The sequence below is a fragment of the Phalacrocorax carbo genome, chromosome 28 (genome assembly GCF_963921805.1).
Source record: "Phalacrocorax carbo chromosome 28, bPhaCar2.1, whole genome shotgun sequence".
Lineage (NCBI taxonomy): Eukaryota > Metazoa > Chordata > Aves > Suliformes > Phalacrocoracidae > Phalacrocorax > Phalacrocorax carbo.
The window spans coordinates 2516612-2537206 of NC_087540.1; the positions used below are offsets into that span (position 1 = coordinate 2516612).

The following is a 20595-nucleotide window of genomic DNA, read 5'->3' on the forward strand; positions in this document are numbered from 1 at the left end:
ATTCAGCCTGGATCTGGGGTTAACCCCTCTGAAATGATCAATTCTCTCTAAAACACAACACAACCAAGGTTCACATCCGTCCTCTGACCCCTCTCCTTTGAATTTTTCACCACAGCGCCACGGTTAGCTCCCCTCCCTCACTTTTAAAGGCAATTTTAACAGAGCGGTCACCATCCGCGGCACCGCCGCCTAGCTCCAACGCGGTATTTTCACCGCGGTGCTATCCCACCGGAAAGCGAACGGACGGCAGTCCTATTTCTATCCTCACCACAAAGCGTGGGAAGCTAACCATGTCCAGCAGCTGCTGCCTTCCCAGTCCAGTTATTTTCAACGCTGAAACGTAAAAAAGCGAGCGGCGCTTTGGGTCCACGTATTTCGGAGCAGCAGACTGAACGAGAGTAGGGACAAGTAGCATAAAAATGCCAGCATAAGGGGAAAACAACAACGAATTCCATACAGGGAAGGGAAAGCAAAGGGTCCGGGGGCTGCTGGTGGTCCAACCAAACCCCAATTACAAGCCATCAAAAAAACGGGCTCACCGGCACACCACGGGAAACACCTGAATTTGCCATATGGTGCCCAGCAATTTGTGAAGGCATCCTTGGTGGCTTGCAGCAAGCTTCCCGGCCCGTCCTTCCCTCGATTTAGCCAGATCTCAGCAAAACGCACCGACTAAACGCAGCTGAGGCCGGAAGGGGGGTTATTTTAAAACAGTTTTGCTAACGACATTCAGGATCTGGTCTTGCAATTAAAGCCATTCCTTTAAAAACAAGTCTTTTAGCACCTTTCCCCTATTTTATTGGACACGTGTGTTGTTCCAAACACGCAGCGTTCGTTAAACCGGTGCCTCTGAATCGAGAGCGGAGACTCCGGCCACGGACACCGAAGCGTCGCCTTCCTCCGCGCAGCTGCCGGTTCGTTGAAATTGTTGCAGGGAGTAAAGAAATAAGCTATTGAAGCGCCAGATCGGACTCACGCCGCGCTAGTAGGTATTTAAAATTGTCAGGTCTCCAAGATTAAATTAGAATCAGGGACTTTAATAAGCAGCAAGTTAAAGAGCGATTCACAGAAGGGGAAAATGCATTAAGGTTGGACTTATTTGACAAGGGACTATTACCAAGCAACCATTTTGAAACTCTCTGAAAGTCTGCATCTGATTGATTTCCTTTCGCTCAAAATTCCCTTTTAAAAACAAAAAACATCTAAAGAGCATCTTCTCTCAGCTGGTGACAAAGGTAAGCCAGACTAACCGATGTGTTTGGGGGGCAGATCACTCCCTTCCAGATACACCCCGCACACCGCCCGCTCCAGGTGATCGCCTACAAACCACCACCTAAAGGGCGGTTTTAAACTGGGAGCGGCCTCAGCTGGCGCCCAGATTCCCAGCTCCTCCCCAGTCCCAGGTGCAGGCCTTCGCTCAGCCACCCGAGACAACGATCCCGCTGTAATACTTTAAATCTAAAATTTAATAAATCTTAATATTCCCTAGGGTTACGTAGCAAGTTGAGCGGCGCAAAGGACGAGCGGGGTTTTCCGCTCGCTATCCCAGCCCCTGCCGACACACGGGCCGTCGCCGGAGCGCCGGCGCAGAGAGGTTTGTAAAGATGCCGCAGAGTTTCATTAACTTCACGCGGTTTGTTTCCGGATACGCTCTCAGCGACCGACTGGGAAAACAAATATATATATAAAAGAACCATTTTTAAATGGCAAAGTGTTTAAATTTAAAACTCCAGATTACAAAAAAAACACCCTAAAACATTATGATTGGTAAAGCATATGGGGCCTTGGAGATAATGTCCTGCCCCCTCCCTCCCTCAGCTCCTCTCAGCAGCGAGGAGTTTCAGCTCTTTTGTCTTTTCAGGGACTAAGTTAATTTTATTCTACTCAAACAGTGACTCTGCTGCAGACAAAAGGAAAAATGAAGACCCACTGCAGTGAAACAAGTTTTATAATTCATTAAAGTGAATTATCTTTCCTCTCCTACAAACTGCGTTAGGCAGTCGGGAAAAGGAAGGAAAAAAATGACAAGCAAACTGTTAAACCCAGAACTTGTCAGCAGTGAAAGCCTCGGCGACGGGAGGATTTCAGGTTATCCATCTCCCTTCACGTCTCCCCGGCTCCTCAGAGGGAGGACGCGATACCAGGGCGGCACAGGGCGAGATCTCGCCCGTTTGCTTTGCAGGTTTTCGTGCCGGGATATCGACGAGAAAGCTTCTTGCACGGACCGGAGGAGCCGGAGCCGCCTCGCACCCCAAAACACCTTGCCAGGGAAAGAGCTTGGGGGTAAAGAGCTCGATTTAGTCTCCGAGATGCATTTCAAGAGGAGACATCCTCCTCCCTCGCTGGGAGCTTGAAGAAACATGCTTCCATCTGTTTCCCTGCTGGTAGGGACGCAACCAAGAGGTATTCAGGCTCGGCAGAGGAGGGATAAAAAGCTTGATCCCAACACATGAGCTCACCGAGGCAGCAGGGAGAGGTCCGGCCTCTTTCCCCCAAAATCCCAGTTCCGTGGCTTCCTTCTTGGGACCCCCCTGCCCTGGGAAGAGGAGGGATGTGCCCGTCTGCTCCCCAGAGGAGCCCCAGCCACCCAAGACCGCGATATCAGGCCCGGAAAGATTTGCATGGGGAAAGGCAACGCTTCAATTCACTGCCTGCGGAAGGGGTTTCTGTTCCCTGCAAATATTTATCTTTATGCAGGTTTGGCGATAAAGATCCCGTTGCTAACCCCCGACACCGAACCAGAGCGTTAACTGGAATGAAAGGTAAGTATTTGAACGTCTTGGCTTTGTGTAGCCAAGCACACAGATGCTCCGCTCCCAGCTACAGACAGGGCACAACCCAAAGCTGCGGGTCTGGGAGGGGGCAAACAGGCAGTAAGGAGCAGCATCCTCTTCCCAAGATGACAGATGGGTTTGGGTTAGGTCTAATCCCAAAGAAACGGGATTCTAGCATCCATTTGCTGAGATTCAATGAAAATGAGGCCTTAATCCAGGATACTCCGGAAAAATACACTTCCTGGCTTCAGGCGGTTTGAGCCCAGGTCCAGCAGCAGCACTGCCTCCGCTGACCCGATGGGATCCAAAACTGGCTGTTTCGAGGCATTTTTACTTCTTCCATTGAACCAAAAGGCGCACGGCCACAAGTTATTTTATTGTTAGCACCGCCTGGCCCCTGCGCAGCCGTACTGAGCTGCTATTTCGACGCAGGCGCCCGAAAAGCGCCGGTGCACGGCTCCAGCAGCCGGCGCGCTGGGAGGGCGCACGCACCAGCCGCCCCGCGCCGTCGCACGTTCAACAGTGGCGAGGTTTGCCTTTAAAGAGCGGGCTTGAAAAATTTCAGCAGGAAAAGAACCGCTACGAGAATGCCAACCGCTGCGACGAAAACCAATAAACAGGAGGAAACGCACGTCTCGGGGCAGATCCTCCGGCTCGTCCGAGCACAACAGGACATCTTTCCTCCCTCCTTGCACCGCAGGACCGGAGGAGACACAGCTCATTTCACCCCGAACCAAGAACTACTCCGGTCTTTGCTTTCCGTCACCGCCTTAATGGTCTTTTAATGCCTCTCTCTCCCCTCTTGCAACTCCTTCGATCATCCAGCAGGACGCTGCTCCACCCTTGAGGAACCAGGCAGGGCTCTGTAAGCGAGGGCTGCCTCTAATCCACCGGCAGGACTCTGAAATGGGACAATTTCAGGGTTCAGCCCCCAAATACGCACTCAAACCTGAGCAGTGGCATCCTCCATCCAGTGAAAGCCCACGAAGCCATCCTGGCACATGCACCGGCGTTGGTACCACCTCCCTGGAAATACCTGCTGTCGCTGCCACGAAGCCAAAAGACTTTGATCGAGGGATGAAATAAAATGGATGCGGCTTCGCGGGCCTGACGCGCAACGGTCACGTCGATGCTCTGCAGAAAAAAAGCCCCCAAGGCTCTTTACAGACTCCTCCGCGCCGGTCTTCGGTCTAATTTTAGAGAGGAGGCTTGCAAGCGCCTCTCCTCACACCCTCCAAATTCCAAATGCTGGTGCTGGTCTTCAGAAGGATTTCAGGCATATTCCGGATACCATTATCGCAAATAACCAGATAATATTCCACGTCTAAGGAGCAGAGTTGCAAAACTAATTGTGATCCGAAGTTTAGCGTTATATTGCCCTTTCCTCAACGCATCTGAAATAATCCCATCTTTGCGAGGGCTGAGAGGGAGCAATTAGAAGCGAGATGCTGCGTTTATGTGAAAATCAGGGAGAATAAAAACCAGAAAGCATAAACCCCAGCGCTGTAGCCTCTTTCCTGACCCACTTCCCACGGCTGGGGATGAACTTTGAGGTCTGTGCACGCAACGAGGCGCTCGACAAACCTAAAAACACCCGACCTGGGCTGACCACCCGCTCTGGTTTTGCACAAGACAAGACCGTAAGGAGACAGGAGGGCACCGATGCGTCACACCAAGGAAGCCCCGGTACCTTCGGGCAGTATTATCAGCAAAGGGACCAAAGCTCTACCTGAAAACGGCGCAGCAGTACCTGGAGTTGTTAAACCAGAGGAAGAACCTGACTCTTGTACGGAGCAGAGCACATTGCCCCGGTTACGTGGGGAAAAACAACAAAAATACCCCTGAAACTCCTTAGGTTTTACTTGACTCCATGAAAAAAAGAAATCCTAATGGCATTCTTTAAGATTTTGGGCATCTGAAGGGGAGAGAGCAAAGGGCGAGGAATGCCTCCAAGGAAATATGTGAGGTGAAGAAGCCGCCCAGCGCAAGGACGGGGCCTGCGATGCCCAAACGAACCCCCCCGCGCCGGGGGGTCCCTCCCCAGCCCGAGGCGGTTTCTCTCTGTAGCCGAGCCACGTCCATCGCTGGACCCAGGCACCACCACGCCAACGCCGGGACGCCTGCCATCCTCTGCCCAATTAAGCTGGGAAATCGTTTCTCTCCAAATCAGGGAGATTAGGAGAAGCTTGGGTTTGCCCACACGCAGGCTTGGGACGCTGCGCTCGGCAGGCGATGCTCAGGGGAGGGGGAACCTCACCGTCAGCCTCAGCTGGAAAGCACCAGGACAACCACCAGGTACGCGGCTCCGTTTTAAGGTTAGCTTAACTTGACGTCCTTTCATTTCCAGCTTTAACAAAAAAAAAAAACCAGGAGGAAAACGAGAAGCGCTGCACGTCCAGGCATCGCTCCGGCCGGGAAGCTGTGTCGTCCGCCCCAACCCCACGGTGAGAGCACGGGCAAGGCGGGCTGCCCGAGTACCCGAAAGCAAGACCGGCACGCTGGGCGGGTTGACGTATTCATCAAAGTCCCGATTTCAAAGGAATGCTCTTTAAGGGTAAAAGAAATAATAATAATAAAAAAATCTCTTTTTCAAGTGACCCAGATAAGCATTTCAACTCCACCTCTCACAATAACTACGCGCCACAGCAAAACCAGCCTCTCCCCAGGCGGACGGTCCACCGGGACGCGCGCGAGCACAGCTCCTCGCTCTTCCACCGCCTGCCACGGAAACCTCCTGAAGAAAGCGCAGCCAAGGCCGAAAATATTTGTCTTTTAACAGCCAAATTACCTGAAATACTGAAACCGAAATAACCTGAAGTCTATTCGTAACAGGGAAAGGGAGAAACACAGGCTCATCACATCTCGCTTCCCAGGCCCCGTCGCTCGGTGCATCACCCCGAGATGACGGTTACAGAACAGCGATATATCATCCCACGTGTTTAAAAAAAACCTGCAAAATAACCTACATGCAACTCAAAAGAAAAAAAATAAAGTCACAGCAAATGAAACCCCAGCCATCTGTAACCGGGCTCCTCTGAACCCGCTCGAGATTAAGGAGCAGAAATCCACAAGTCCCAGGGCAAAACCCAACCCCGCCGGCTCCCCACGGCAGGATCGCCGGCGGCACCGCGGAGCTACGGAAGCAAACGGATCCCCAAACGGCGGCGGCGCAGAGGCGCCGGCGACGTCTCGCCGTAAAAGTAAGTTTCTTCTCCATCTTCCAGCAGTCGATCCAACGCTATAAAACTGCAGCGGCATGTGGCACGGCCTGATAGGTTGAATTTCTGCGCGCGAGGTGGATAGCTTTACACGGGGATTAGATTTATAGCCAATCTCTGGGCTTTTTTTTTTTTTTTTTTTTTCTTAAAAAACAGAAACGTTTTGCTGTTGTGCCTCGGCACAACCACGATGCAGAGCCGCGCGTGCGGTGCTCGCGGGCCAGCGGCTTTAAACACCACCTGAACCGAACGCCCCTTTTAAAAAATAAAAATTGCTCTCCGTGGGGTAACACGCTGGGTCACAAAGAGAAAAAAACACGCAGGGATTTTTTATTTCTTTTTGTCCCCACATCCCTAGTTCTTTGTTATTGCCAAAACGTTTTAAAAATGAGCGATTCTTACGACCGAGCGATGCAACAGGACTCCTTCCGAGCCGGGATGAGCGGGGCCGCTCGCCAAAGCCTCCCCTCCCGGCTGGCTCCCAAAAAGGGGCGAGTTATCCGCTGTGCAGGGGCCGCAGCCCATCACACCCCCCACCCTGCAAGATCAGGGACCAGTGGGTGGTTTGTGGTTGGGGGGGGGGGGGCAAGCAAAAAGCACAGAGAATTGTCAATTAACAGGGAAATAAATTTTAAAAAAAGCTTCAGTGACTGCTTTTCCTTAAATGCTGAAGGGAATAGCGAGCGATGAAAGCAGCTCAGTGGAGAAATCCGGGAAGCTCCTCTCATTTAACCCCCCAGCGTCTTGCAAACAGTTGATCACGAGCCCCGCGCCACTCCCTCAGAAGAAAACATTGGCAGGAAAGACACTTTCAAGAGCATCTTAAGTTTAATTAACTCTGCCAAGTAGATATTTCTACTCTCCCCCCTCTCAGAAACATTTAAAAGGAGGGAGCGATCCCCCCGCCCTGCGGTGGAGCAGCCGGGAGCACGGCGTGGAGCGGGATACTCCGAGCGGAGCCGGGTGCCGCGACCGGCGGGGAGCCCGTTAGCCGTCGGAAGAGGAAGCCAGGCCGCTCACGGCGCGGGCAAACCGCAGCGCTGCAAAGATGGATGCTCCCTGTCAGCTGCACGTCACATTTGGTTTCACGCAGCCTCGTGATCAGGAAAAGCGCCGAAGCGAAGGTTGCACCTCGCGTTGAAAATCTTAACGGCTCGGAAATCAGGTCGTCGGGCCCCTGAGACGGGTCTTTTTGGCTGCTTCCCACCACTAGGCAGCTCCGATGCGCCCGGGAGAAATTCCAGGCACGCTCCTAAATCGCGGCGAGGCGGGGGATCCCTACAGACACCCATCCCAGGGGACAACGAACCCCGTTTCAGATCAGGTGCGAACGTGGCGTTTCACCCCGAGGGCGCGGGGCCCCGGTGCGACGGCTGCACCGAGCTCCCCCGACGCCCACGTGAGCTGCAATCGTGTTTGCCCCCGCCGGTGACGGGATCATCACGGGCCGTTTAAAACCCAGCGCTATGGCTGAGCAGAGCGCCAGAGCTTCGAGGGGTTGGGGGTGGGGGGGGGGCTCTCCCTGTGCACCCAGACAGCTCAAACACGGCCGGCCCTCGGCTCCCTGGTGAGACACGCGCTCCGCTGCCGGTAGCCAACCACGCACGATCCTTAAAAACCACCGTCCTCTTGAACCGCTTGTTGTTGCAATCATTCCCCAACCCCCACCGAAGAACACCGAGAAATAAGAGTCAAAACCTCCCACACCTTCTTCCAGAAGGACGCCAGTCCCCACGGGCTTGTACCCCCCCTCCCTCCTCCAGCCTGTCAGCAGCCAAGGCAGGCTCAAAAAAAAATAATATAAATTAAAAATATTTTTTTTAAAAAAATCCCTTTTCGGGGGGTGATTTCAGCAAACAGAAGGCAAGGCAGCTAAAGCGAATCGATACGATCGCATCCATATGCTGTCGCTCTTCCTCCTTGCTTTCAGCTACCCTCCGCTTGCCCAAACCACCTCCTCCTCCTCTCTTCCTGGCACAGCACCCCCCCGCCATCAAAGAGACCCTTCTTTCGAGGCGCGGAGGGGAAGGGAGATCGTTCTTAAACGCCTCAAACCCTCTCATTTTGGGAAATAGTGCAAAGGGGAGAGGAACCGTGCCGCCCAGCTTCCCAAACGCCGACAGAGGAAGGGCCTGGGCCTCCCCAGAAGCGACGTTTTCATCCCCCTCCGCCCGGCAAAAAGGGGGTGCAGGCAGGGCTGCGGGCAGGGCTGCCTGCGCTGCCCACGCAGAAGGAGGAGGCAGTCGCCGGACTCTCTCTTGCTCCACGTTAAAGCAGAGATGTGAAAGTTTTCCTGGCTGCTGCCCCCGTCCTGATTTTGACGTGGGGAAGCAGCATCAGGAAGGAGAAAGGAGGGAGAATCCCACAGGGCCGAAATCCTGGTTTCCCAACCGGTGGCGGAGCGAGGAAGGGATGGTCAATCGCCCATTCCCATCGCTTTCCTAACGAGGAAACGCCGTGATGGCAACGCAGGAGGAAACGGGAATGGCAGGAGGAAACGGGAATGGCAGGAGGAAACGGGAATGGCTCCCAAAACCCGGCAGAAGAGGAGGGAACAAAGGGGGGGGTGGGGGGGGGTCCCTCCGGTTGCCGGGGAGCTGCCAGCCCCAAGCCCCCCCATCGAGGAGGGCTGATCCATCGCAGCGTCGCGCACCAGCACCCCCCACAAAGCGGCGGTACCCAACCCCGAGGATGGGGGGGGACACGGACAGACACACAGACCCTGCTTCCCCTCCCCCCCACCCCCAAAAATCTTCCAGGTGCGCGGAGAGGCGGCTGCTCCCACCCCGGCTCTGTCACCTCTGGTTTGGGGGAGGCGGCCGCCCCCTCCCCGCTCCCCCCCTTGCCCTGGGGACTCCCCCACGCAGAGCAGGCCCGGAGCCAGGCAGCGCCCGCACCCCGCTTCCCCCCGCCGCCCCCGCCCCGCCCCACCCGGCCCCCCCAGCCCTGGAGGAAGAGCCAACACCCCATTTTACCACGGGGGATCCCCGCCCCCCGCCCTCCTCGCCCATTCCTGAGGGTTGGGCCAGCCCCTGCCCCCCCCCGAACCCCTGGGGCTCTGCCCCCCAAACCCTGAGCTCTATACCCCCCCAAGCCCCCCCCGGGCTCCTGAACCTTCCCCCCGCCCCCGAGCTCTGCACCCAGCTAGCACCAATCCCAGAAGCCCCAGTTCCAATCCCCCAAACCCCTCTCCTCTGACCCCAAAATCCCTCGGCTCTTCCCCCGCCCAAATCTCTCCGCTCCCCTCCCCCCCAAATCCCTCGGCTCTGCCCCACAAAGGCACAGCCCCCCAAACCCCTCTGTTCTGTACCCCCAAAGCCCTAGGGCTCTGCCCCCCCAATCCCTCTTCTCTGCCCCCCCAAACCCCTGGGCTCTGCCTCCCACAAAGGCACCCCCCCACCCCCGTCCTCCCCAAACCCTGGGCTCTGCACCCCCAAATCCCCCTGCTCTGCCGCCTCAAACCCCTCGACTCTACCCGCCCCAGATCACTGGGCTCTGCCCCCCCAGATCACTGGGCTCTGCTCCCACAAAGGCAACCCCCACCCCCTGTTCCCCCTAACCCCTACCTCTGCCCCCACAAAACCCCTCTGTCCTACCCCTCCAAATCCCTCCGCTTTACCCACCAAATCCCCTGGGCTCTGCCACCCACCCCCACCCCCCTCAGCTTTTCCCCCCCAAACCCCTCTGCTCTGCCCCCACAAAGGCACACCCCCCCCACCACCCCCGCCCTCCCAAACCCCCAGGCCCTGCCCCCCCCGCCCCCGCCCAGGCCCGGCCCTGCCCCCCTCACCCCCCCCCCCGCCCCCGCAGCCCTCACCTGGCTCGGGGGGCGCCGCCCTGGGGCCGGGGGCGCCGGGGGGTGCCCTGGGGCCGAGCCGGGGCCGAGCCGGGGCCGGGCCGGGCCGGGGCGGGCGGAGCAGACGCGGCGCCGCAGCCACCAGCCGCCGCGGAGCGCAGCCGGCACCACCACAAACAATGCCGCTGATTGGGCAGCGGCACCGCCGCTCGCTCCCCGCCTCCCGACCCCAAACGCGACGCGCATTGGTGCGGCGCGACGACGGACGAGGCGCTTAACCAATCGAACCTCCAGTCTCCACGCCGGGCCCGCCTCCCGCTTCTCACTGGCGGGCGGGCGCGAAGATTGGCGCGCGCCTCCACCAATGGAAAACCGCCGAGCTTCCCCGCGGGGCGCCTTTAATGGGTCTGCGAGCCTGGACATCCGGGTATCTCCAGCCGCGCGCGGTGTCGGCGGGCAAAAACCACCCCCCCTTCCGCACACGGGGGAATTTGGGCCCAAAGCGGCCACCGTAGCCGCCCGGCGCCCGGCCCACGTGGCGCCCGGTACCGGAGGTGCACGTGGCCCGGCGCGACGCTGCGGAGGGGGGAGGGAGGAGCCGGTAGCAGTCAATGGGCAGGGCCGCGCGTTCCCCCCCCGCGCCCGAGGTCGCCGTCACCAAGAAGGGCTCCAGCACTGAGGAGGCCTCGCGCCATCCCTGAGGCCTCCACCAGGCCCCAAGATGGCTGCCGTGGCCAGAGGCCACTGCTCTCTCACCTCTTTCCCCCCCGTCTCTATGGTGCCCTGGGGAGTGAGTCCTCCAGGCGTGTCTGTATCCCCCCCCCACAGGTGTCTGTGTCCCCTGGGGGGGGGGGGATCCCACTCCCCCTCAACACCCCCACAAGAAGGCGCCCAGGGAGGCAGCAGGGAAAATACCGCAGTGGCTTTTATTTACAGACCCCCCAGGGCGGGGGGCTCCTATTGCACAGTGGGAGGTGGGGGGGCAGCCCCCCGAACCCCCCCCCCCCCCCAAACCCCTGCGATGGCCCCCAAACCCCCCCCCCAGGGCACAGGCAGGCAGCAGCAGGGTGGAGATGGCGGGGGGGTGGGATACGCACAGCCCAGCCCAGCGCCAGCAGAAGCGAGGAGGCGGCGTTGGGAAGGGGGGACAGGGGGAAATAAATAAATAAAAATATATTAATACTGACATATAAAACCCTTTGTGAGGCAGGGGCTGGGGCGGGGGCTTCCCCCCCTGCTGAGGCTGGGACCCCACCTCTGTCCCTGGGGGGGACCACCTCTAACACTCCAGGGTGGCCCCAAAACTCTTGCGACAGTCGATGGCTTTGGAGCTGGGGGGCTGCGCCCGCCGCCGCCGCAGCTCCTCCTTGCCCAGGCTCCCCGCCAGCTTGTTGTAGGCCGACTTGTATTTCTTGTCGAAAGCGGCTGTAAGGCAAACATTTGGGTGGTGGGAGAGACACACCGGCCATCAGCATTGCCCCAGTCCCCCCCCCAGTCCACCCCCCAGTCCACCCCGCACCCGCCATACCTATGTCCACATGGTCCCTGCCCAGCGCTGCCAGCGTGAGGAAGAGGATTTCCCGGTAGATGCTCCTGGGGAGGCAAGAATGGTGATTCGAGGCCGGCACGGTGCCAAAAGGAGGGGTTTGGGGGGGGTCAAGCCCCTACCTCTGCAGGTTCTGGGGGCCGCCCGGGGCTGCCGGCGTCTCGAGGAAGAGGGCGATGGCTTTGTGCACCTCGTTCAGTCCCACGTGGCTCAGCACGGCCTCCAGGAAGGTCAGCGAGAAGGGGTGGCCGGGGGGTCGCTGGGACCGCAGCAGGGTGGGGACGCTACCTGGGGACAAGGGGACACACAGGGACAGACAGCGGGGGGCTCAGCAGCACCCCGCCGCTGCCGTCTCCCCCTCCCCGCCGCCCCCCAACTCACTGTGACGCCGCCAGAGGACGTAAAGCGGGGGGCAGGCGTCACCTTCGGGGGCCAGGACGTCCCACAGCAGCCGCACACGCACGCAGGGGGCGTCCGGGGGCTGCGCCTGCGGGACAGGGAGGTGAGCGCCGGGCTGGCGGACCCCCCAAAACCCCCCCTGTATCCCCCACTGCCTCACCTGCGGGGCCAGGGCGACGTGCTGGGAGCCCAGGAGCAGGCGGGGAAGGTTGCTGGGCAGCTCCAGGCGCTGGAAGTACCAGACGAGGTTCCAGTAGATGATGGGGTGACTGTCCACAAGCTCCGGCTGCGCCAGGAACTCGCCGCCTTCGTTCTCCACCAAACTTTCCAACTCCTTCCGTAACACCAACGGGCTCAGGTAGGCGAAAGCCACCCGCTCTGACCGCCGCGGCACCTGCGGGAGAGGGGGACACACCGTCGCTGGGACAGCCGGGCCCCCGCGGGGATGGTTGTCTCCCCTCTCCGCGCCCGGCGCCGTACCGCCGTGTCCGGGCAGCCGTTGCAGAGCTCCGGTTCGGCCTCGTCCAGGGCCAGGCAGCGGCGGCGGTCGCTGAGAACCGGTCCCTGCGCAGCGGGAGGAGGGAGGGAGCCGTCCCCGGCGGCACTGCACGGGAAAGAGGGGTGTTATGGAAATGAGGGGGGGGCACTGGGCATGTTAGGGATTTCCCCGGAGGAGGGAAGAAGGATGGGGGAAAATGGTGGACAGCAAAGAGGGGGTTTGGGGATACCGGGGGGATGCGAACATCAGGGTTTCCCACAGAGGAGGGAAGGTTGGGGAACAGCAGTGGGCAGCAAAGAGGGACATTGGGGACACCAGGAACACCAGAGAGGATGTGGGACATTGGGTTTTCCCTGAGGACAGGGCAGGGGACGCTAGTGGGCAGCAAAGAGGGGTCTGGGGACAGCAGGGAGGATGGGGGACAGTAGGGTTTCTCCCAGGGCACATGGGGGGTCCCACCTGGGGGGCAGCTGGAAGTCCTGGATCTCGATGCTGAGGAAGGGGACGAAGGAGCGGCTGCAGAAGGGGCAGGTGGTGTTGAGGTTGGAGTCGTCGGAGGTCCAGCCGGCCATCACCTCCTCGTCGTACACCAGCGCGCCGCAGCCCTGGCACCGCGAGCAGCTGGACAGCAGGACCTGGCCGCCGCCGCCGGCACCGTCAGCCCCCACGGCACCGGCAGAGGGTTGGGGAGGGGGAGCCGCAGCGGGATGGGACCCCCCCCAACTCACCTCCACGGCGGGCGGCTCCTGCCCGGCCGCCCCATCAGCCGGCAGCTCGGAGGACTTGGGAACGCCGGTGCTGCCCACCGACGTGTCCGACAGGTCCAACTCACTGCCCAGAGAGACGGAGCTCTGAGGGGGGACACGCGCTGTCAGCAAGGACGGACAGACAGACGGACAGGCACATTCCCCGGGGAGAAACCGGGTACCTCGGAGGCGGTGGATTCGGGCCGTTCCCGTGGGCGCAGCAGGGTTTCAGCGGGGCTGCGGCGCGGCGGGGGATCCCCGTCCCGCTGCTCGGAGCCCCTGCGCGGGCAGGCAGCGTCAGCGGCATCGCGGGGGCCGGCGGGGAGCTCGGCGCCGGCGGCCGGCCGCAGCGGGGACCGTTTGCCGGGTGACAGGAGCTGCTGCAGCTTGGCGGCCAAGCCCCGTCGCGGCGTGCCACCCGCCGGCCCCTCGTCCGCCCGGTCGCTCTCGTCCGTGGCGAAGCTGACGTCTGACAGGCTCCCATCGGCCGAGCCGGGGGGACCCTGCAGCCGCGGGGGCAGCGGATCCGGGGCTGCGGGAAGAGGTGGGGGCCGAGTGGTTGGGGGCTCCCCCAATCCTCCCCGGCCCCCCTCACCATGGGTGCCGCCGGGGAAGCTGAGACTGCCGCTCTTCACCAGCCGCGGGGTTGGGGGGGGGTCCCGCAGGCTGCGCCCGGCCCAGGTGGTCTGCCGCTGCAGGCTGGGACGGGGCGCCGGGGGGGCTCGGCCGTCTGCAGGAGGGGACGCGGGGGCTGTCAGGGGGGGGATAGCGACCCCCCCCCGGCCCCCTCCCCATCCCCACCTACCTGGGGGGGCGGTGGCGGCAGCGGCGGCGGCAGCCTGGCGTTCCCGCTGCCGCAGGGGCTGCCGAAACTGGGCCGCCCCCAGCACCACGTTGCGGAGCTTGGCCCAGCGCAGGCGCCCGCTCTGCGTCCCCGCTGGCCACTTGCTCTCCAGCACCGCCTGCGAGGTGGGGAGGGGGTCAGACGCTGATGGGGACCCCCCAGAGCCTCCCCGTGCGCCTGTTTCCCCCCGTCACCTTGTTGTAGTAGCCGTAGGTGATGGTGTTGGGCACGATGCCGGCACGCTTCATCTCCAGCAACACCCGCACCGACAGCACCGGCTCGCCGTACTGCCCGCAGAGCTGCATCAGGATGCGGTAACAAACCTGTGGGGGGCAATGGGGAACAATCAGGGGTGGTTGGGGTCCCCCTATCTCCCAGCGACCTCCCCTGCCCCAAATGCCGCCTACCTCGTCCGGCAGCACCACTTTGTGAGCCTCCATCTTGCGCAGGACGTCGTAGGCCAGCTGGAGCGCCCGCAGCTTGGCGGGGGCGGCGCGGACGTGGGTGGGCAGGTAAAGGAACCAGAGCCCGTAGCAGTGCCCCAGCAGGCACTTGGCCCACATGTCGGGCACCGAGGAGTACTTCTGGGCCACACGCTGGGCCACCTTCATCTCCTGGGGGTGGGGCGAGGGGAGGAAGAGGAGGGAGCTGAGAGGGTGCAGCCGGCATCCTGCACCCCTCGCCATCCTACCCCCCGCTGAGGCCCGGCCAATTCATCGCACCGTTGGCCCCCGCTCACCTGCTTGGTCCTGCGTGGGGCCGGGCTGCTGGGGGCACTGCTCCTGGCCTGACACAGCTGGGCCACCAGCGGGTCCCGGGGGGGCTCCAGGAGCTCGGGGCGCAGGGTGGGGAACCCATCATAGCTTGTGGGAGGGAGCAGAGGCTGAGCTGGGGGGACCCGGGGCGGGGCGGCGGGGCTGGGGGGGTGGGGTGGGGTCTCACCGGTACCGCGCAGGCAGCTCGGCGCCGTCGGGACCCGCCGGCTGCTCGGGGGGGGTGATGAAGACCGTGTGCTCACCCCCCCGCGGGTCGTCCAGCTCCATCAGGGGGGTGTCCTCCGGCTTCTCCAGCTCCGCCTGCACCTGGGGAGGGGGTGCGGGGGGTCACCGGGAGCGCAGGGGGACGTGGGGAGGCGAGGTGGAGCCGGCGGGACCCACCTTATCCACGCAGGTGTCAAAAAACTCGAGGCAGGGGTCTCGGTCGCTGGCGAAGGAGCAGTCCTCGATGAACTGGGTGAAGAGCTGGGTGCGCAGCAGCTGCCCGTAAAACCGGTGGTACGCCCGCTCCCGGGACTTGAGGAACCCTGAGGGGATGGAACGGGGTGGGTTAAACCCCGCCAACCCCCTCCCCGGCCACCCCCCACCCTTTTCCCCCGCCGCCCACCCACCCTGCAGGGCGAAGAGGCTGCCGGCGTCGCGGCCGGCCGGGGCGGGCGCCAGGGCGATGGGGCACAGGAAGGAGCGGTAACCCCGCAGGACGCAGGCCATGAAACGCAGGAAAGCCGCCCGCGCCTCCAGCTCCAGCTGCGCTCGCCGGCCCCGCGCCGCCTCCGCGTCGCTCAGCAGCAGCTCCAGCGACGCCTCCTCACCCGGCCCGCTGTACACTGCCAAAGCAAAGCGGCGGGGGGCGGAAATTAGGGGGCGGGGGTGGGTGGGGGGATGCGGGAGGCTGTGGGGTTCCCCCCGGACCCGCACTCACTCTCATCCAGCTGCTGGGAGAGGCTGTGGAGCGAGGCCAGCAGCACCTTGCAGGGACGGCGGGGTAGGGAGCGCGGGGACAGCAGTTTGCGTTCCTCACTCCTGGAGTGGGGGACACACAGAGGGACGAGGGGAGGGTGGCCGGTGGATCCCCGGCACCCCCCAGGCATCACCCCGCTGGTGAAGCCCACCCTCCCCAGGTAAGAATCGGGGGCCACTCACTGGAAGATGGTGTTGGTGTCCAGATCGACGAAGATGACGTCCCTGGGGGGCTCGTGGAGGTCGAAGTAGCTGGAGTGGATGCCTACAATGAAGGGCACGGGGGCACACAGCACGTCAGCCAGCGCCAGCGGGCACAGCGGGATGTAGGGGCACTGCCAGCGCAGGGGGAAGATCATCTGGGGACAGGACAAGGGCTGTCAGCGCCACGGGCCAGGGGTTCCCCAGCGCCGCGGCGTGTGTGTGTGTGTCCCCCGCCCCCGTGGCGTCCCCTCCCCGGCACTCACCGCCACCAGGGCTTCGCCGACGCTGGTCAGGACGTCGGGGCGTAGGGAGTGGATGAGCAGCTTCTGTTCGGTCAGCACGGCCACCAGCAGCGCCACCGCGTTGTCGGGGCCCAGGTTCTGCAGCAGCGTCAGGAAGCTGGCACCGCTGCGGGGAGGGGACGTCACTCAGCCGTGCCGCGTCCCCCCCGCCCCACGCAACCCCAGCGCCCCACAGATATCCCTACCTGAGCGGCAGCGGGGAGGACACGGGCCGGCACAGCAGCAGGTTGTCGTAGGGGGACATCTGGGGGGACACAGTGGGGTGGGGGGGGCCAGCACAGGGATGAGGACGGGAGAATCATAAAATCATAGAATTATTAAGCTTGAAAATGATCTCTAGGATCATCAGGTCCAACTGCAAATGGAGAGTGGCTTGGCGAGCTCCTCCGCCTGCTCCCTCAGCACTCTCGGGCAGATCCCACCCGGCCCCATAGATGTGTGTGTCCAGGTGGCTCAGCAGGTCGTAAACTGCTTCCTCCTGGGTTACGGGGGGTTTATTCTGCTCCTCGTCCCTGCCTCCCAGCTCACGGGGCTGAATACCCCGGGGATAACTCGTCTGACTATTAAAGCCTGAGGCAAAGAAGACATTAAGTACCTCAGCCTTCTCCTCATCCTCATAGCAATGAGGCATCCAGGAAAGGCAGGAGATTCTCCTTGGCTCTCTTTTTGTTGTTAATGTATTTGTAAAAACCTTTTTTGTTACCCCCTACAAGAGCAGCCAGACTGAGTTCCAGCTGGGCTTCGGCCTCTCTAATTTTCCCCCTGCAAGACCTAAGGAGGTCTCTGTACGGTGGGGAGGGACACACAGTGACTCACCTGGACCAGGATGCGCGGCCGCTGCGGGGACGGGAAGGGGACGTTGTGCATGAAATGCGAGATGTGCCTGCAGAGAGACGGGCCCGTCAGTGCGGGGAGGCGACGGGGCCCTTGTCCCCCCCCAACCCCCAAAAACCTCCCCCCGCCCGGCGCTCACGTCTCGAGGGGCAGCACGTGGGGCCCCGAGATGGAGTAGCGGTAGATAAACATGAGGAACTTGCGGAAGACGTCGAAGAAGGGCCAGTGGGAGAGGACGCAGATGCTCTTGCGGGTCTGCAGCGAGCGGCCGGCCACGGGCCGTCGATCCACCACGCTCAGCAGCCCCAGGCGTAGGCTCTGCTTCTCCGACAGCCGCTCTCGGGGAAACGCCTCGTGGAACTGGATGGCCGCTCCGTAAACCTGCGTGGGGCGGGCGCTCAGGGCGGGACATCCCCCCCCCCACCGACACCGCTTCTCCCCCCGACACCCCCGAGCCCCCCGCCTCGTCCTGCCTTGTCGCCCGAGGCGCCGGTCAGCACGAAGGTGGAGAAGACGGGCAGAGGGTACTTGGTGTCGGCCGGCCAGCTCTCAATGGTGGCCCCCATGGGCAGGCAGAAGACGGGCACCGATTCGGGAAGGGGAAAGGACTCGCTGTCCTGCTCGGGGTAACGTCCCAGCAGCCCTGGATGGACAGACGGACAAAAGGATGAGCCTCATCATATCATTTCCCCCATCCAGCTGAGGAAAGGGGAGGGAGGGAGCGGCTGGGTGGGCGCCTCACAGCCAGCCAAAGCCTCTCCAATCACCACAAGAGACCCTACCGGCTTCGTAGACCAGCGTGTTGGCCTTGGCCATGGCGATCTTGTAGCACAGGAACAGGGCAGGGCCCCACTGCAAGGAGGGAGCGGAGGGGGGGGGGGTCAGCGTGGGTCAGACGACGGCGGGGACACCCCGGCAGCGGCGAGAGGGGGGACCCTGGCACCCACCATGCTGGTGTTGAGGTTCTTGTCCACCCGGCAGAAGGTATGAGGGGTGCTCTCGCCTTTGCTGGGCATGATGAGGCAAATATCAGTGACCCCCAGCGTGTTGTGGCCGTGGGGCTCGGCCGCTCGCCGGTACGTCAGGAAAGTGCGTTGGTGTCCCGGCCCCCCCGAATTGAGGTTGGCCGAGCGGCTGTAGGGCGTCGTGTCCAGGATCTTATAGCCCGGTTTCGGGCGGTCCTTGCCCTCGTAGTGCACCCTGCGTGGAGAGGAGGGGTGAAGGAGACCCCCGGGGAGCTCATTCCCCTCCCCACAGCCCTGGTCACAAAGCCTCACCCCAACTCGATGAGGGGGGGCTTGTCCCGACCCCGCTTGTAGCATATGAACATCTGGGGGTTGTTGAGCAGCCCGGCGTTGAGGTCAACAGGGTGGCCCGAGGTGGTGGTCTCGATGCAGGTGAAGCCGTGGGGCACCTCCTCGCCCTGCGAGCGGATGATGACAGCCACGTCCGTGATGGGTTCGCTGGGGCGGGCCAGACGGTGCTGCTGGTTCTCCTCCTCCAGCGGCCGCGAGGTGTCCGTCAGTCCGGCTACCACGAAGTAGTCCACAAGCTGCGGGGGCTTCTCGTCCGACATGGCTCACGGCATCTGGAGGGGGGACAGCGGGATGCGTGACACCCCAGCCCTGCCCCACAGCCCACCCGAACCCACCGTCCTGAGGGCCCCACAAGCTCCCCTGGGGCCCCGTGGAGCTGGGAAAGCTGCTTCACCCCAGAGGATGGCAGCGTGGGGTGCCCCATGGCCCAACTGGCAGCTGTGGGGCACGGTGGAACTGAAGGGGGGGGCGAAAGCACCGGGGACGGGAAGGGAGGAGGCTTCCGGTCACGCCACAAGGCACGGGGCGATGGGGACCCTCACGGCTCGGGAGGGGCGGCAGCACCCCACCCCGAGCACAGTGGCTGGGGGGGGGACAGCCCTTGGGCAGCGCCTCTGAGACAGGACCCCCACCCCGGCTCGGTGGCCCGCAGGTGGCCCCTCAGCCCTCCACGCACCCCCTCCCCACCCCCAAGTGCCCCCAGCTTGCCCAGGCGCCGCAGGAGGGGTCCGCGGAGGCCACCGGAGAGCTGCGCGGGGCGGGCTGGAAAGGGGAAGGAAGCAGGCGACGAGGCCCGAACGCCCACGTCACACCCCTGCGGCCGTCACCCCCCTTCCGCGGGGCACTGGGGCGCGATGCTGGCTCTGCCCCAGCCGCACCGGGGTTCGGGGCGGGGACACAAACCAGTCCCAACCCCGAACATGGAGAACACGAGCAGGGACACAGCGGTGGCTCCACCGCCCCAGGAGGGCACCCCCTTAGCCAGGGGGGGTCACACCCTGCCGCGGCCGTGCCAGCATCCCCCGTGCCGGCAGAATTAGGGCCGTGGCAGTGGCGGGAGCCTGTCCCCGTCCCCAGGCCGGGGACCCCGGGACCCCCCAGCCCCACGGGCGGCCACCCCGGTGTATTTTTAGCCCAGCGCCACGTGACGACGGCCAAGCCGCAGCCCCAGCTACCGATTTAGCTTCCCGCCACCCACCTCGGGCGAGGAGAAACAGGCAGGGGGGGTCCCCACAGCCGTGCCCCACTCCCCATTCACCATCCCTCATGCAGCCTCCCGGCCAGGCCCCAAAGTGGGGCACCCCACTGAGAGCCAGCAGAACACGGCAGGGTCCTGGATGACGGGTCCCCTGGCCCACCCTCATCCCCACGGACCCCACCGGTGACCCCCAGCGTGGGCAGCCCCACGGAGGAGTCCCGTGGGAGGGGCAGGGCTTTGCCCCCAGCTGCAGCGAGAGCAGGAACCGGCCCCACAGTGCGGTTGTCAAAGGGGAAGCGGCGACTGTGGGGGGGAGCAGGACACCCCCCTCCCCGTCAGGCTATGGGGCGAGCCTGCCCCACGGCAGTGCCCCAAAGGCTGGGGAGCAGCGGGGGTCCCCAGGGAGGTCCCCACATCCCTAGGAGCCCCTGCCCCATGGTGCCTGGAGACCCTGCCCCGCTGCGTGCCCTCTGCCCCACGGCTCCCTGCACCCCACGGGAGCTGTGGGGCTACAGCCCACCCCACAGACCCCCCCATCGCAGGCTGCAAACCTTGGGGTGGAAGTGGGGGTGTCAGCAAACGTCAGCCTGGCCGCAAAGCCACCCCACAGCCGGCCCTGTGCACCCTACACACATGGCCGGCCCCACAGGCCCTATAGCCGGCCCTATAGACTGCACAACTCCCCTACACCCACCCCCAGCCGGCGCTATGCACCCCACAGACGGCCCTATACACCCCACAGCCAGCCCTATACACCCCACACTGGCCCTCTACACCCCATAGCCGGCCCTATATACCCTCTATCCGGCCCCATACACCCGACACTGGCCCTACAGACCCCGTAGCCGGCCCTATATACCCGATAGTCGGCCCTATATACCCCACAGCCCACAGGCCCCATAGCCGGCCCAGGCCCTGCCCCGGCCCCACAGGCCCTATGGCCGGCCCCAGAGCCCGCCAGCCCCCCGGCCTGGGGGTCCCCAGCAGCCCCCGGCCGCCCCCGCCGGTACCTGCGGGCCGGGCCGGGCCGGGCCAGGCCGCGCCGCTGGGCTCCGCCAGGCCGCTACGGAGCGCCCGCCCGGCCCCGCCGCCGCCGACAGCGGCCCCTGGCGGCCCGGAGGACCCTCTGCACCCGCGGAGGGGGGGCACCAGGACCCACGGGGACACCTCAACACCCTCAAAA

The 20595-nt window shown here is 62.9% G+C and overlaps 2 protein-coding genes across 5 annotated transcripts in view; both read right to left on the bottom strand.

Annotated features, from left to right (window-relative positions):
• Positions 1–9968, bottom strand: part of GATAD2B (GATA zinc finger domain containing 2B) — a 46070-nt gene extending 36102 nt beyond the window's left edge. The window contains exon 1 of the mRNA XM_064475320.1: positions 9810–9968. The gene's annotated coding sequence lies outside the window, so the exon portion shown is untranslated. The remainder of the gene's footprint in view (positions 1–9809) is intronic.
• A 978-nt stretch (positions 9969–10946) lies between these two features.
• On the bottom strand, positions 10947–20508 carry DENND4B (DENN domain containing 4B). Of its 4 annotated transcripts, none has more exons than XM_064474813.1 (27): positions 20423–20508; positions 18176–18486; positions 17846–18098; positions 17681–17750; positions 17372–17541; positions 17038–17279; positions 16881–16947; positions 16250–16308; positions 16026–16170; positions 15742–15917; positions 15521–15621; positions 15210–15425; positions 14980–15125; positions 14765–14904; positions 14562–14685; positions 14230–14436; positions 14017–14145; positions 13784–13940; positions 13161–13510; positions 12961–13083; positions 12692–12867; positions 12214–12337; positions 11894–12127; positions 11716–11821; positions 11457–11622; positions 11317–11381; positions 10947–11213 (listed from the first exon to the last, which is right to left on the bottom strand). In XM_064474813.1, exons 2-27 carry the CDS (start codon positions 18472–18474, stop codon positions 11068–11070), a joined length of 4191 nt encoding a protein of 1396 aa, XP_064330883.1. In that variant the 5' UTR covers positions 18475–18486; positions 20423–20508; the 3' UTR covers positions 10947–11067. The 4 variants fall into 4 exon arrangements, with proteins under 4 accessions (XP_064330883.1, XP_064330882.1, XP_064330880.1 ...); XM_064474812.1 differs by having other exon boundaries at positions 13161–13708; XM_064474810.1 differs by having other exon boundaries at positions 13161–13940.
• Positions 20509–20595: the final 87 nt, after the last annotated feature.

Bases quoted from the DNA above. Each gene is read 5' to 3' on its own strand.
- DENND4B (XM_064474810.1), bottom strand. From the start codon at position 18,474: ATGTCGGACGAGAAGCCCCCGCAGCTTGTGGACTACTTCGTGGTAGCC. The intron at 13,941-14,016 runs GTGACGGGGGGA...CCCACCTCGCAG, and splicing joins CCTACGGCTACTACAACAAG to GCGGTGCTGGAGAGCAAGTG. The intron at 11,382-11,456 runs GTAGGGGCTTGA...TTGCCTCCCCAG, and splicing joins GGCCCCCAGAACCTGCAGAG to GAGCATCTACCGGGAAATCC.